The sequence below is a fragment of the Aulonocara stuartgranti genome (genome assembly GCF_965226115.1).
Source record: "Aulonocara stuartgranti genome assembly, chromosome: 16".
NCBI classification, from domain to species: Eukaryota; Metazoa; Chordata; class Actinopteri; order Cichliformes; family Cichlidae; genus Aulonocara; species Aulonocara stuartgranti.
The window spans coordinates 7,737,680-7,752,619 of NC_138952.1; the positions used below are offsets into that span (position 1 = coordinate 7,737,680).

At 38.0% G+C, this 14,940-nt stretch overlaps 1 protein-coding gene across 6 annotated transcripts in view; it reads right to left on the reverse strand.

Moving 5' to 3' along the window:
* Nucleotides 1-14,940, reverse strand: part of dpp10 (dipeptidyl peptidase like 10) — a 269,569-nt gene that overhangs the window by 24,682 nt on the left and 229,947 nt on the right. For all 6 annotated transcript variants that reach the window (XM_082509271.1, XM_082509272.1, XM_082509273.1 and 3 more), the window contains 6 exons: nt 13,194-13,275; nt 8,703-8,823; nt 7,703-7,857; nt 4,627-4,724; nt 3,937-4,060; nt 1,907-1,945 (listed from right to left, as the gene is read on the reverse strand). In XM_082509271.1, coding sequence (XP_082365397.1) covers nt 1,907-1,945; nt 3,937-4,060; nt 4,627-4,724; nt 7,703-7,857; nt 8,703-8,823; nt 13,194-13,275 — 619 coding nt within the window. The remainder of the gene's footprint in view (nt 1-1,906; nt 1,946-3,936; nt 4,061-4,626; nt 4,725-7,702; nt 7,858-8,702; nt 8,824-13,193; nt 13,276-14,940) is intronic.

Here is a 14,940-nt window from a genome sequence, read left to right on the forward strand (position 1 = left end):
AATTCATAACAGAAGCCCTGCATTGCCTCATGTAGACAGGCTTTACAGTGCAGAGGGAGTTAGATGTAAATAAGGGGCATTATAAGAAATGAAAGGGGCATCATTGGTGATATGTGATTCATAGGGTATTTGATTCTATTTATGTATCTGGTGATGCTAAGTTCGCCTTTTTAAATGTGTTTAGCCCCTCAAATTTAAAGGACACACAAAGTTTATGGGCTGGATTAACCCTTTACCATAACTCACATTTTTTCTCTTAAGAGGGATTTTATTCTTCAAAAAAATATTCTTAAAATGAATTAAGGTAGTCTTAGTCTGCATACCTGGAGTAGTTGTCTGATAACAAAAAAATGACAGCCAAATAAAATGTCATGTGATATTTTATCTAAAAAAAACAGACATATGCATTTTTCAAACTAATTTAAATGCTCACTGATTAATAATAAATTCATATTTAAAATGAGTTTAAATTCAGTCCTTGTAAAATCCATAAAAAGATGCAATTTTAGTTTTAACTTGTCAACTAAATTTGGATTTAAAAGCCATGATCATCTGAGTAAAATTTACACAAAAATCCACATTTAACATTATGAAAAACATTATTAACACTATTTAAACTACAATAATAGTTACAAATGATTAACATAGAAGAAAAATATGCAATAATGCAGTCAGCAGGTACCGTATAAATTAAAAAAAATAATTATTAATATTATTAATAATAATAAAATAATACAATTGAAACCTTTAATGTGATTATATTTGTAAATTGCTCAGCAAATGTAGACTTTTGTCTATTTTTAATTTTTAAAGTGTGATTCTGTGTTTTTAGTTTCTCTAATTTTCACTACTGAACATAAACAACACAAAATCACATCACTGCACACATGATATTTGAAGAAAAGTTTAAATCTCTGGAACCAAAACTGTGAAAAATAGAAACCCTCTTTACTCTAAACTCTAAATTCTGCCTCAGTTTGGGATAGATTAACTAGAATGGATTTTTCCATGATGTTATATATTGGTATTGAACAGAAAGTCATTAGCAAAAGACCTGTCTGCACTGGCACAACCACAAAATTGAGCTTCTGTCAGATTACCACCTTTACCGATACACGCAGCTTGCCAAGGATGTCAGTTGGTTAAATTAGACACTGCTTGAGCCAGCCGGGACTACAAGATCAAATCCTGCCAGAAACTCTCCTACTCTGCCTTCATCACTGCTCTGATAAAGCTCAGAGCTGACTGCAGACCACCTTAGGAAGAAATGAAAACATAGATAAATGGGAAACTGATTTAAATCTGAACTGATGATAGTTAATATAATTAATTTATCAAAATGTAAAAGTAGCAAAAACATGTTTGTGTGTTGTTCTGGCTTTTATTTGGCACTGGGTTACTGAATATTCATAGCCCTTCCAACATAAAGCAAAGGGGCTGATGAACAAAAAGAACACATTATTTGTAAATTACACTTTTTACATGAAATGTTTACTTATTATATTAATTTGTGGATGCTAACAGTTTAAATTTTTCTTGAATTGAAAGCCTCAAGAATAAAGTTTAACATTTTTTTAAATGAGCCTCATAAATCAACTGAAAAACAGGCTGCAGTATTTTTTTTTTGTCTATACCATAGAGTCAGGAAAAGGGAAAATTCACACATGTGAATAGTCTTTGCTCTCGCCTCACCTTTCAGTCTGTGCTTGAGTCAGTTTCAATATTTCAGGGATACAGAGACTTTGAGAGTGTCTATATAAATACAGATAACTAAGAAATTCTACTTTGTGTTGCGTAATTTTTGAAAAATGTTGAAGCAGACATGATTTTCAAGTGAAATTACAGCAATGGAGCACAAGCTTTTCAAAGTGACAGGCACTGACATGTAGAATAAAGAGAAGCTTACCTGCTTGGAGAGCCAGAGCTCAGAGCTTTCTTCATGTCTCTGAAAAACACATCAGAGCAAAATGTCAAATGAGTGTTAATTCAGCCACATCATAAAGATCTTCTCATCTGTTACAGCCTTTCTTTCAAGGTTCTATTTTCTGCTTCTATTTGGTGCATTGTGGTTTGGAAACTGCACGATAATTGATGTAATCACGTTCTTTCCCAAAATCATTGGTCTTTTATGTCAGCAAAATATTTACATAAGTGGTATATTTCTAATACTGTGTAAAAGTGATGCTGGAGTAGCACTTCAGTGGCTCATTTTCCAGACATAATCATCTGTCATGTAATGGCCCCCTTATTTTGCTGTTTATTTTAACACACCACTTGGGACATCATTCCCAGTTTGAACCCTCATTTCAAACCAATATGCATAAGCAGAAGCCAGAGTTTTGGCAAGAGGGCTCTGGGTGCTGTTTCCAGGCCTCATCTAAGCTGCCTCTTGGCTGGACAGCGTGTTTGTCCATGCAAATCACACCAAATCAGAAAAGTGCAGAATTGGAGAGCGGCCTGTCCAGTCCCACGGTTCAACTGCGAGGTTAACACTGCTCTGTGTTGCCCAGTAAATATGGAGAGAATGTGGAACTGTGCTGCAATTTCGGCGGAATTTTTTCTCTAAACTAAAGAGTGCTTTTAAAACTTTTTCCGTCAGGAAGGCCAAAAGTACCTGTGTTTCTAAGTTTTGTTTTCATCACTCAACGACAAGTTACTGAACAGCCATTGGGTGAAACTGTTCTCAAAGAGGTATTAGGCGCTGTACCAAACCCCTCCTTGCTATAGTTTTGGTCGCTAGCAGTCTGGTCGCAGTCACCAGTTATATGTATGAAAGACACCAACTTGTCTTTGGTAAAGACACTTTGAAAAGTAAACAATGCACACTTCAAACTAGAATTTGCAAGTAGCTAGTGAGTGTTCCCAGAAAAGTCAGCATCTTCCATGCAAACTACTGGCAATTTGGCAGTCTGCTAACGACTGAAGCAGTTACAGGTAGGTACAGTACTCTGTGACAAACTCCAGCTAGCATCAACCATATCTTCAGCACCAACCTCCAGCAACCACTTCCCAACTGTCTCTGGGACACACATTTTTCTCGAACAACCCGACTTTCTCCGTGGCAAGCTAACAATCCAGCTAAGTAATAAGCTTTACAGCCATAATAACAGTTACAGGGGTTATTACAAGGGGGAAGACATCTCTCTGAGTCTGCATGGCACAGGTCCTCTGTGGGGAGAATCCTCTAATTGCAGCAATTAAGCCTCCTCCCATATACAGAACTTATTTCAGTAGAAACTTTCTGGATTTAAATGCTTCCATTAATATTTGTGTGATATAAAAATTAATGAAGTCCTATATTTTGTCAGTTTTTAGTGATCTGGTTTCAGAAATACTCAAACCTGCCACAAGCAAAACACGAGATATTAAGTAAAGACTTAACATCAGCTCTTTGATCATAACTAAACACTCTATCACATTAAGAGTTTAATGTGGTGCCTGTGCAATGAAGATAACACATGTCTGTGTAACTGCTGAAAAGGTTAATGAGAGTCATGCAAAAACAATCAATGTGCTTTCTGTTTAACATGAATAAAAGATGCCACCCTTGTTGCCTATCCTTACTTAGATCTTCATCTCACAGCAACAAAGCAGACAACAATCAATTGGCGATCTCAAAGAAGAAAAGGATCTAAAGTAACAAGAGCTGAAGTTAAGAAAGACAAGTTTAGAAAAAAATGCTCGTGAGTTTTACCTTGAAAATCAGATAAGATGTTCGAACTCACAAGGCAGATCTAGCCTTGGTCAAATGATCTCTTAGTTAAGTGCTAGCTGCAAAGTTTTTAAACATGAGTGAATACTTTGTTATATCAAAAACTGAGAAAATAAGTCTTTTTTCTATATTAAGGAAGTTAGCGATACTTTATAACATGAGATAAAAGAAGGAAAAATGTGTTAACAATTTTTCTGTCCACACAAAAAAACACACACACAGACCGTGACACAGGCTCCGGTGGTGGTGTCACACACAGTCAGGATGGAAATGTTCTGGGCCCGGTTTAACCATCTAACAGATGTCTTGGTCTTGCTGATCCACTTCACCATTGTTACATAATGTTCCCTATAAAAAAAAATTATATCATAATGGTCATATCATGTCCTGTAATTACATGTTCACAAGCTAGATGCTTTTTTAATTTAGCACATCTAAAACCTATTAACAACTACAAACAACTGCTCTACACACTTAAGAAAATGAACCATTTGCACAGCTGAGCTCACTGGTTTTTACACCTCTACAAATTACCTCAATGTCAAGCTGCTTTTTTCCTTTTGTTAGTTCTCTTCCACACAGTCCTATCATGCTGGTAAATGGCATGCAGACTTTCAACATTCATTAATATCCACTCAATTCTGGCACACAGTAATGCAAGATTTCTAAATGGTATTTGCAGTTGTAAAATAACTGTGACACCAATTGGTCATTGTTTTTTTTTTCTTCTTCATTTTAAGAACTGAAAGCAGTTTTAACAACTACATGCGCAGAGTGAAAGATTTCCCAATTACAGGTGCAAAGTTAAGAGTGAGAAAAAATGATCATCTGAAGTTTGAAATGTCAGAGGTATCCCTTTAAGTGGCACAGCAGCTGGTGCAAAAGATTGGCAGGGAAAATGCAGCTCCTCTCACCGCAGCTTGAGTGTCTCTGGAGGCATGAGCTCCAACGTGTGCGTCGGCCCGTAAAGGTTGACTACATAGAGCTTCACCGCTGGGTTGGGTTGACCAGCCTGCATGCAGAACCAACAGTCCAGAGTTCAGACAGAAATGTCACTTCACTGCTGCGGAAAAATACTTTATGCAACACTCTCCAAAGTGGCAACTGTGACTTATAAAGTGCTGCCAAATTAAGTGATTTCGAATGAATAATTCATTGAGAGTAGTCTTTAAAAACTTAAATGCACATATGGTTATGCTATTATGTGGAAACAATTTAGAATTTTTTGTCACACAAACTGAAAAACAGATACAAAAAAAGACAAAGAAGAAACACTACATAAATACTTAAACTAAAGCAAGTACACATGACAAACAGACATGTTAAACTTGACAATTTCAACATTATTCTGCATACAGAGGAGTCCTAGAAAAACCCTTACCTAAACAGCTTTAACACTACTTAAAACGTGCACTATGATTCCTCATTTGGCTGACCAGATCACTTTTTTTTTTTTTTTTTTTTTGCATTTAGAGCAAAGTTTAAAGCGTTAGGGGTATTGTTTGAATTAAGTTCATATCTGCTATATTGCATTTTATTTTCAAATGTTTTCACAAACTTGACCAGGGTGTTCCTGGCCTTTCACCCAATGACAGCTGAGAAGTTTAATAGGATACTGATATGGTGCAGACCTATAAATACTCAGGTTGGCATCTGCACAACAAACTAAACTGGCCTTGAACATAGATGCTCTCTACCAAAAGGGGCACAGCTGTTTCTTTTAGCTAAGAACGCTTAGATCCTTTGAGATCTCCAGCAAATGCTGCATGTTTTACCAGTCAGTCATGGCAAGTGTCTTTTATACTGCACTGGGAGGCAGAGGGGAAGACAAGGACTTTGGCTTTTGGACAAATAGCTAAAAAGGAAGGAAAGTGGGGTCATTGGTGTTTGGTGGAGAGATGCACAGTGATCAGCTTACTTCACTGAGCTGCAGGACAGAACGGCTCAGAAGATCCTTGGTGCTCACTGTCATCAGGTTATTGAACACCTGAGTCAGTGGATAAATATCCAAAAGTCAATAGCCAAGGACCCCACAGCCATCTGTTACTTGCTCTGGCTGTCTCTGTTTCCTCTTCAACCATTTAACTACACAATTCTTATATAAAAATAGCTTTTTTGGTGGTTATTTAAATATAGTTAAACACATGTTAAATTATTGTGATAAATTTGTTATTTCTCACGAAACACTAAGTAAATTCTTTATTCCTTTGTTGGATCATTTATGTTAAATAATATAAACAAATATTAAATACAAAATACAAATGTTAAATATGGCTTTAGAATCAGTGTGGCTGTTTAGATTTTTAGACAACTAGGTCAGCCGTTATTATACTGTTTAAGCTAAGGTAAAATATAAAAGTGTAATCATTCTTGTCTCAGTGAAAAATTCTACCCATACTGGAGCAGGAAACAAGTCACAACTCTTCACTGGCTTGTCTTGCAAGTGGTGCCTCTTGTTGTTCGTCATCAAACTCATCTACTACCAAAAAACTCAGAAATACAGAGAAGCTTCTATGTGAATAGACTACCAAAAGTCTATGTGCTGGCCTTAAATATAGTTTACACACAGATGACAAATGGTCATCTACAATTATCATCACCAGGGGGCAGTGTCATGAAAAACTCTTCTGTGGGCAACTCTTGCTTTTGTAGCTCTTGTAGTCATTCACGCTGTCATGGAAATGCGTGTTAAACAATAAAAACCATCTACTGCAATTTCCCCCATTATTCTTCCCCCAAATTCCGCTGAGGTTCCCTTTCCTTTTTCTGCCCTCTTTTCAGCCAGTTAGCATTCAACCCATACAAGTGTCAGTCCTGTTGGGCTATATGTGGTGTTGTTTTCTAAGAGGATTCTACACAAGTGCTTCTACATCACATCCATTATATACACGGAATTCTTCTCTCTGTGTAGCCAAATACATACGAAACCAGCTGATTTTTTTAAGAACATCTAAACTAAAAAAGTGTGTTACAACAACAGCAAGTAAAACACTGAGCAGAAAAAAAAACCATTTTGTATTATCACAATAACGTAAACAACCATATCTTATAGGCTACTATATTTCTGTAAATTAAGCTGAAGCATGATAGCATTGACACCAGCTGCTTTATTTTTACTTTTATTCTTCCTCTTCTTTTAGCTTGACTAATGGAACCCAATCTGTCCCCCCCCTCACCCTAGCTCTAGAATCCTCTTCTGTCACACCAACCCTGTGGATGTCCTCCTACACTACACCCAAAACCTTCTCTGAGGTTCCCCTTTCCATCCAGTCTGGTAGCTCCATGTTCAAAATTCTTTGTCCAAGAATCCCAGTTCTATTCTATTCTGCTCTGTTTATATAGTGAGTCACAACAACAATCACCTCCAGACTGTTTATATTGTAAGGTAAACCTCTGCAATAATACAGAGAAAACCCCAACAATCAAACGACCCCCTTTGAAGTACTTGGCGACAGGGGTAAGGAAAAAATCCCTCAGGGAGTGGCAACCATCTGCTGCGACCGGTTGGGGGTTGATGGGAGGAAGACAGGATAAAAGACACACTCTAATATCCCTTCTCTGTCCACATGTCCAAATCTCAGCTCCCAAACCGCTCAGTCTGAGCTGTCCCTCTGACATGCTGATTTCTATTTCTGTGCATCCTGGTCACTTCCAGTGAAAATCTTAACATCTCCATCTTTACCAGCTACAGCTCTGCCTCCCTTCATTTTGTTAGGCTCACAGTCTCCAAACCATAAACTATCGCAGGTCTCCATACCATCTTGTTAATCTTCCCTTCCACTTTTGATGGTATCATTCTGTCACAAATCACTCCTGTCACTCGTCTCCACCCACTCCACTCTGCCTGTACTCTCTTAAGTCACCTCTTTTGTTCACTGTCTGTTGACTTGGATGGTTGACACCAGGTATTTAAATCCCTCTTCCTTTTATTTAGGATAAAGGATAATGTATGTGTGTTATATGCATGGATGTCGCCTAAGTGACGGTTACCTTGGGGTAGGGGTACTGCTTTCCTTTTGGGTATGTCATGCCAGTGAAGCGAGGTAAAGCCATGTTGGGAACCAAAGTGTCATTGAGAACCAGGAAGGCCAACCTCTCTCCATCAGGAGACCACCAGTGAGCCACATGGGTCTGGAGGATCTCCTCTGTTTGGAAAAACCAGCAGAAAGTTTTAATCATTAAATTAATGAAAGGGGGGGCTGGAAGTATTAAAAATAGCTCAACATAAATGCTGTTCTTAAAGTCACAATGTGAAGATTTTTATATCGAGGTCCCAAATTTGAAGGCATCAGCTAATATTAGTTAAATTACTAACTGTACTGTAAATGGGCTCAGTTTAGCATAACGAGAAAACGCTTGTGTTTGAAGACCTAACACAAAACCAAACACATATAAGTGGAAAAAAGGGGGTGCTAGAAGAATTTGTGTTAAATTAGGTGTTAATCTGGGTTCAAGAATCACAGATAAGTAAATTACTTTATTACACAAACATAATTAAGAATAAAAGAGAAAAACAAGAAAACAGCAGTTACTGAGGTTGCTTGCCTTTTAAAAAAAAAAAAAAATTTACATAAGCTTCTTTTCTCCTGAGAGATGGGGCAAAGTGGCTAAGTGTATGCAGTGCGTGTTTGCTTAAAGCACATAAAATGACTCTTCACACCCACTGGGGAGATATGAGCACCAGAACAAACGTTATGAATATTTAATAATGGTAACATTTCTAAACACAAGAATTTTTAGTTTAATGAGATAGTGTGTCAATGCTTTGAAATTAAGCAGACATATTTTTTATTCCAACTTCCCAATAGTTAAAGCTCACTGCCACAAAGCAGTTTCTCAGCAAGTCATTACATGCATAAAGGTTTGTCTGTAATTGGCATTTTCTTGCCTGGTTTCTTCAAACAACACCCAGATAAATGTATACTCTACGCAATTTTGCTAGTCTTATTCTCAGAATGTGAAAAAATGTTTGTAGAAAACTGATAGGTACCTTCATAGAGCCAGTCAGCAATTCCATTGAAGATGACCCCGTCTTTTCCCGAGGATGTTAGCCTAAGGGAGTTACTCTTGACATCCGACTGATAATAGATGTTGTTTTCAAATATGTAGATCTACGGAGACAAAGCACACACAGGAACAACTTAATATGATACAGTAAGAAATAAGGACATGCTGCCAAACGAAAAATTGGTGCATGACTCTAAAACTTATTAAGCATGTGCCAAAGTTTGGACTGTAGCACACATGCACTGGATTAACAGTTACACTAAATGTGCACAGTATCTGCTCAGCATCCAAGCAATTCTTTTAGGATTAAAAGTGCGAGCCAGTGCTGGTAAGCCAAGTGATTAATGCTAATGTTCTGTGTACTTTATTTATGAAAGTAAGCTCTTACTCCTTAACAGCTCAACAGTAACTTTAAAATCACAAAATCTACCACTGGGATGTTAAAGTTCAGAGATTTGCCCTCAAAAAATCAGGAGGATTTCTCAAAGTCCCCAAGTCTGTGAGTGTCGACATTGGAATTGGGCCCATGTCTTACTTTTTTTTAGAGATTGTCATGCTAAATTGGCACTAGAGTTCCCTAACTCTTTTTATTTCTATTTATTTATTTATTTTGGCAGGACATGAGAGATCGGCTCAATCAATTAGATCTGGGCTACAACTTAAGCTTGGCCATTTGTTAAATTGGCACTAATAAAAGCACTAGCGATTTAGTTTCTGTTTGTATTGTATCCATGGTCGCACAGACATCTGTCATTGTATTGCACTAATACGAATGAAAACTTAAGGACCAGTCTACAAAGCCAAAGGCTGGCAAACCCAATTTCCTGTTTTTGTCGGCCACCTGGCTAATACTACACCTGACCGCAATGCCCATCCATGTGGATGGTGGGAGAGGCTGGCAGTACCGTGCTATCTTTTTCAAAGGTGTTTAGCTTGGCTTGGTGGATCAAGTCTCACCCAAAAGATCCTCACGAGTGAGCCACCCTTCGATCTCTAGTGGCACAAAAGCATCAATGGTTTCTCCAATCCAGGAGAGGTGTGTATCCATGAAAAGACTGTTCAATTGGAATGGTTAAGTACACGAATGGAGGCCAAAATGAGTTTGCTCAGTGGGGTTCTTGGGCTCACCCTTAGAGAAAGGGTAGAAGCATTGAGATGGTATGAGCTACCACTCCTTTGTCTTAGAAGAAGCCTTTCTGGGAGTTTGGTCTTCTGATTTATAGGAACTTTGTGGGCATGTTCAATCAAAAGGAGCTCATGGGGCATTCAAAGACCACAGGAGTCTCACCAAATGTTGCACTGGCTCTGGAAACATTGTATGCCCAGAGATAATGGTCTTTTAAATACTTGGAGACTGTGGTCTATGTCCTATTTGGAAAAGTTCTGAACTTGTTTCACTTGTTAGAAAGAAGTAGGTTAGGGACTAAAATCTACTTGGTTTGGTTTTTAGCACTTGTTTAAATGAAGCCACTAAAAAAATGCTTGGGAAGGTTTAAGTGGTAAAATTTACTTGGGGAGGGTTTAAGCAACAGACTTTGTGGATTTCTTAGGATTTCCATGTACATGTAGCTGTCCAGAACCAAAAAATTAATTATCTCAGATCAAAGAAGTATCTGTATTCGGACCTTCCCAAAAGCCAGAAGTCTGTTGCTTTATATGATCTTACATAAGAATTCATTAGCAAGGAGCCTCTCCATGCACTGACATAACCTCACAGTCAGCAGAGCCTTCTGCCGTCTGGCTGGAAGACATCCAGATAACATCAGTCCAGTAGGCAGTCTGTGCAGCATGTGCTAAAGGGTTCTCTAAAATGTGAGGGCTTATTATTATGATTGTGAAGTGAAGATTATCAGACATTTGAGGTTTTATTGCTGCAGGTTGGATTAAATTGTAGAGGCTTGAAGTGATGTCAGCAATAACAAAAAAATAAAAAAAAAAATAAAAAGGAAAACAGTTTCAAATAATCTAAACAACACAATTTCTTTTTTGGGTTTTTCATGTAACAACCGCAACAATTTCCTCTACTAACTGGAGATAGCATTCATGTAAGTAAAGCAGTAAAATGGTTGACTTGAAAATTTGTCTGATGAATTGAAAGCAAGTCCTTTTCAATTTCTTTGGAACGTTTCTTATAGTTAGGAATGTGATGCGGAATTCACAGTGCTTTAATAATTAATATGCTACACGCAATCTCATACTTCCCCATTGTGCAAGAAACTATACAAATGTTTTCAGTACCTGAAATAATTTTCAATATTTGACATTATATGAAAATGGGGATGGTTCTAAACAATAAGAGTAGATGGTGACATTATGGGGTTTAAAATGTATAACATAATCCGCCACAATTTACAATGTATGTATGTATAAGGAAATTTTAAGTTCTGGTCATTTAAAGGTTGTACTATTTTACAGCAACCATGCTGTGTAAAACAGGGACAGTCCATGCTTCCGATATTCCCTGTAAGTATCCTACTTTAAATAGGCTCAAAAACCAAGATAGGTTATATGTATACAGTAGACTTTGTAACAATACAAGCTACTACAAAAGAAACATGTTTTGCCAAAGTTTAATAAGTTTATTAGTAAAATTTAAATATATGAATCAAGGCTGCGTTTAAAAGTAAAAATCTGTTTTCTAGCAACAAAGGAAATAAATGTACTATGGCTAAAAAAAGAGAGAAATTGCTAAGGTACAATGGTTACCAAATTTATTAGACCAACACCCAATGTAAGGCTTTTCCCAACTACCAAATCATTTTATGTTCTTGTTATCATTTAATTATCAGTATGTGCAAGCTCTTTAATTGAATTGTTATGTTTAATGGTGAATTATAATTGTTTTTTTCGATAAATTTTCAAATTAGCCATTTCACAAAATAACAGAGCAGATTATTATTATTTTTGATTAATAAAGCAAATTTACATTCCTCATGCAATGTATGAATGTGTACTTGATTAATTTCTTCGTGGAGACTTTCAGTCCTAATAAATAATATTTCAAAACAGGTTTTTGACAGTTTTCTAAAATCTTTGTATTTCACTGATTTGGGGATTTTGGTCTATTCATACTTCAAATATGCACTAATTTCCAGTTCCATAATAGCACAGTAGGCACTCATTAAAACTCCTCGATTCTTTTTAAAATCAAGAATTGTTACGCTCATATTCTTTGCTAAAATAAGTACACTTTGATTTGGTGGAAGTTGCCAACGTTATCTAAGAATTACTGGGAAGCTTAGCCATCATGTTAAAAAGTGTGTTACAATTAAAATTCAGTAAGCCGCTCAAATGGGACTTAATTACAACTTTGTAAACTGTGAAAAGTCATTATCTTGTTAGTTAGTGTCACTGTGCATGTCCAATCCATTCTTTAAGACTCTACGGTGATGAATGGACAGCACTAATACATATTCTAGTCATAACTCTCAGACATCTTCCTAATGAGAAAACACAAATTCCCAAAGAATTACTGTGAAGCTCACTTACAGCCGGTTACAGCGGAATACACGCCATGTCATTGTTTCCAAAGATGCACTTCTGGCTAATGATGCTGTGCTTGCCACTCGAGAGCTAAAAAATCCTCACATATGTCTACCTCACCTCCTTATCACCATAATGACTTCCTAATGGAGTCGTGTTTGATTTATGCTCAAATATTCCACACTCAAATTTGCAAATATGGACACTGCAGCTCTACTATGCTTTTTAAGCCTTTTAGCTGTCAACAAAACAGCCTTCCCATCTGTCCTGTACAGATACATAAAAAAGTATGATGGAAGAAAATTAGCATTTAATTAGGGTCCCCTCAAAAATGTGAACCTGAGCACGTTAAGTAGGACATTGTGAATTACAAATAGCAGCACGAAATTGACGGCAACAGGGCACAAACAAAGACAGCGTTCGGCGTGGTGGAAAGTCATGTGACACAATGTCATCCACAGGCCTGGAGCTGAAGATAAATTCCTAATTTGTGGGTTCCAGAGTCGCTGATCCTTCAAAACGCACTATTTTATTTTTCTGTAGAAACTGTGAATTGGCTGTTTACTGGATGCCAGATAAAGACTGTAGGACTCAGCAACAAATGTGCTGGCAAAAGCAAAGAGAAGCCATTGATTTTGTGTCTAAACTGATTTAACTGAGTAACAAAAACTTATAATAATAGATAAATAAAAATCGTATCTGTTTCATCCATGTAATTTGATACTTATGTTCAAAAATGAATGAAAAATATTTTAATTGGAGTAAATCTTACATATCCATGAAACAACAGGGCTGTGCAAAAGTTGCATAACCTTGTAAATGTTACAAATAAATTTTAAATATCTTTTTTTATTGTTATCTACCTGTGTCTGATACCTGATACCAAATCTAAGTGTTTTAAAGAAATGGCATCCAACCCAGTGTAGTGAAAGCAGTGCAAAGTGGAACTAAAAACAGGTTTACGGTGTGAAAAGATTCTCTGTGTCCTCACCAGCTGTTGGCCTTGCACCCCCCAGGCAGCATACTGGAGAACTGAGTTAACCACCTCAGGAGGGTCCAGCTCCCAAACCTCCCTAAAGTAAGGAAAAGAGTAAATAGAGGATAATAATCACTCAACATCCACTGGTGGATAATGGCTAGGCTACTTTTTTAGATGAAAATTATGGAAATGTGCAATTCAATAGACCACTTGTGTGTGTGTGTGTGTGTGTGTGGGGGGGGGGGGGGGGGGGGTACAATGCAAAAACAATGAGTAATAACAGCAAACCTGTAAAGCCAAAGTGAATATTGTTGGGTTCCTAGGCCCCCATTTTGAATATTATTAGCTCATTGACTGACCATTAACAGTTACGACTTCCATATACAGTGGGGCAAAAAAGTATTTAGTCAGCCACCGATTGTGCAAGTTCCCCCACTTAAAATGATGACAGAGGTCAGTAATTTGCACCAGAGGTACACTTCAACTGTGAGAGACAGAATGTGAAAAAGAAATCCATGAATTCACATGGTAGGATTTGTAAAGAATTTATTCGTAAATCAGGGTGGAAAATAAGTATTTGGTCAATAACAAAAATACAACTCAATACTTTGTAACATAACCTTTGTTGGCAATAACAGAGGTCAAACGTTTACTATAGGTCTTTACCAGGTTTGCACACACAGTAGCTGGTATTTTGGCCCATTCCTCCATGCAGATCTTCTCGAGAGCAGTGATGTTTTGGGGCTGTCGCCGAGCAACACGGACTTTCAACTCCCGCCACAGATTTTCTATGGGGTTGAGGTCTGGAGACTGGCTAGGCCACTCCAGGACTTTCAAATGCTTCTTACGGAGCCACTCCTTTGTTGCCCGGGCGGTGTGTTTTGGATCATTGTCATGTTGGAAGACCCAGCCTCGTCTCATCTTCAAAGTTCTCACTGATGGAAGGAGGTTTTGGCTCAAAATCTCACGATACATGGCCCCATTCATTCTGTCCTTAACACGGATCAGTCGTCCTGTCCCCTTGGCAGAAAAACAGCCCCATAGCATGATGTTTCCAGCCCCATGCTTCACAGTAGGTATGGTGTTCTTGGGATGCAACTCAGTATTCTTCTTCCTCCAAACACGACGAGTTGAGTTTATACCAAAAAGTTCTACTTTGGTTTCATCTGACCACATGACATTCTCCCAATCCTCTGCTGTATCATCCATGTGCTCTCTGGCAAACTTCAGACGGGCCTGGACATGCACTGGCTTCAGCAGCGGAACACGTCTGGCACTGCGGGATTTGATTCCCTGCCATTGTAGTGTGTTACTGATGGTGACCTTTGTTACTTTGGTCCCAGCTCTCTGCAGGTCATTCACCAGGTCCCCCCGTGTGGTTCTGGGATCTTTGCTCACCGTTCTCATGATCATTTTGACCCCACGGGATGAGATCTTGCGTGGAGCCCCAGATCGAGGGAGATTATCAGTGGTCTTCTATGTCTTCCATTTTCTGATGATTGCTCCCACAGTTGACTTTTTCACACCAAGCTGCTTGCCTATTGTAGATTCACTCTTCCCAGTCTGGTGCAGGGCTACAATACTTTTCCTGGTGTCCTTCGAAAGCTCTTTGGTCTTGGCCATGGCGGAGTTTGGAGTCTGACTGTTTGAGGCTGTGGACAGGTGTCTTTTATACAGATGATGAGTTCAAACAGGTGCCATTCATACAGGTAACGAGTGGGGGACAGAAAAGCTTCTTACAGAAGACGTTACAGGTCTG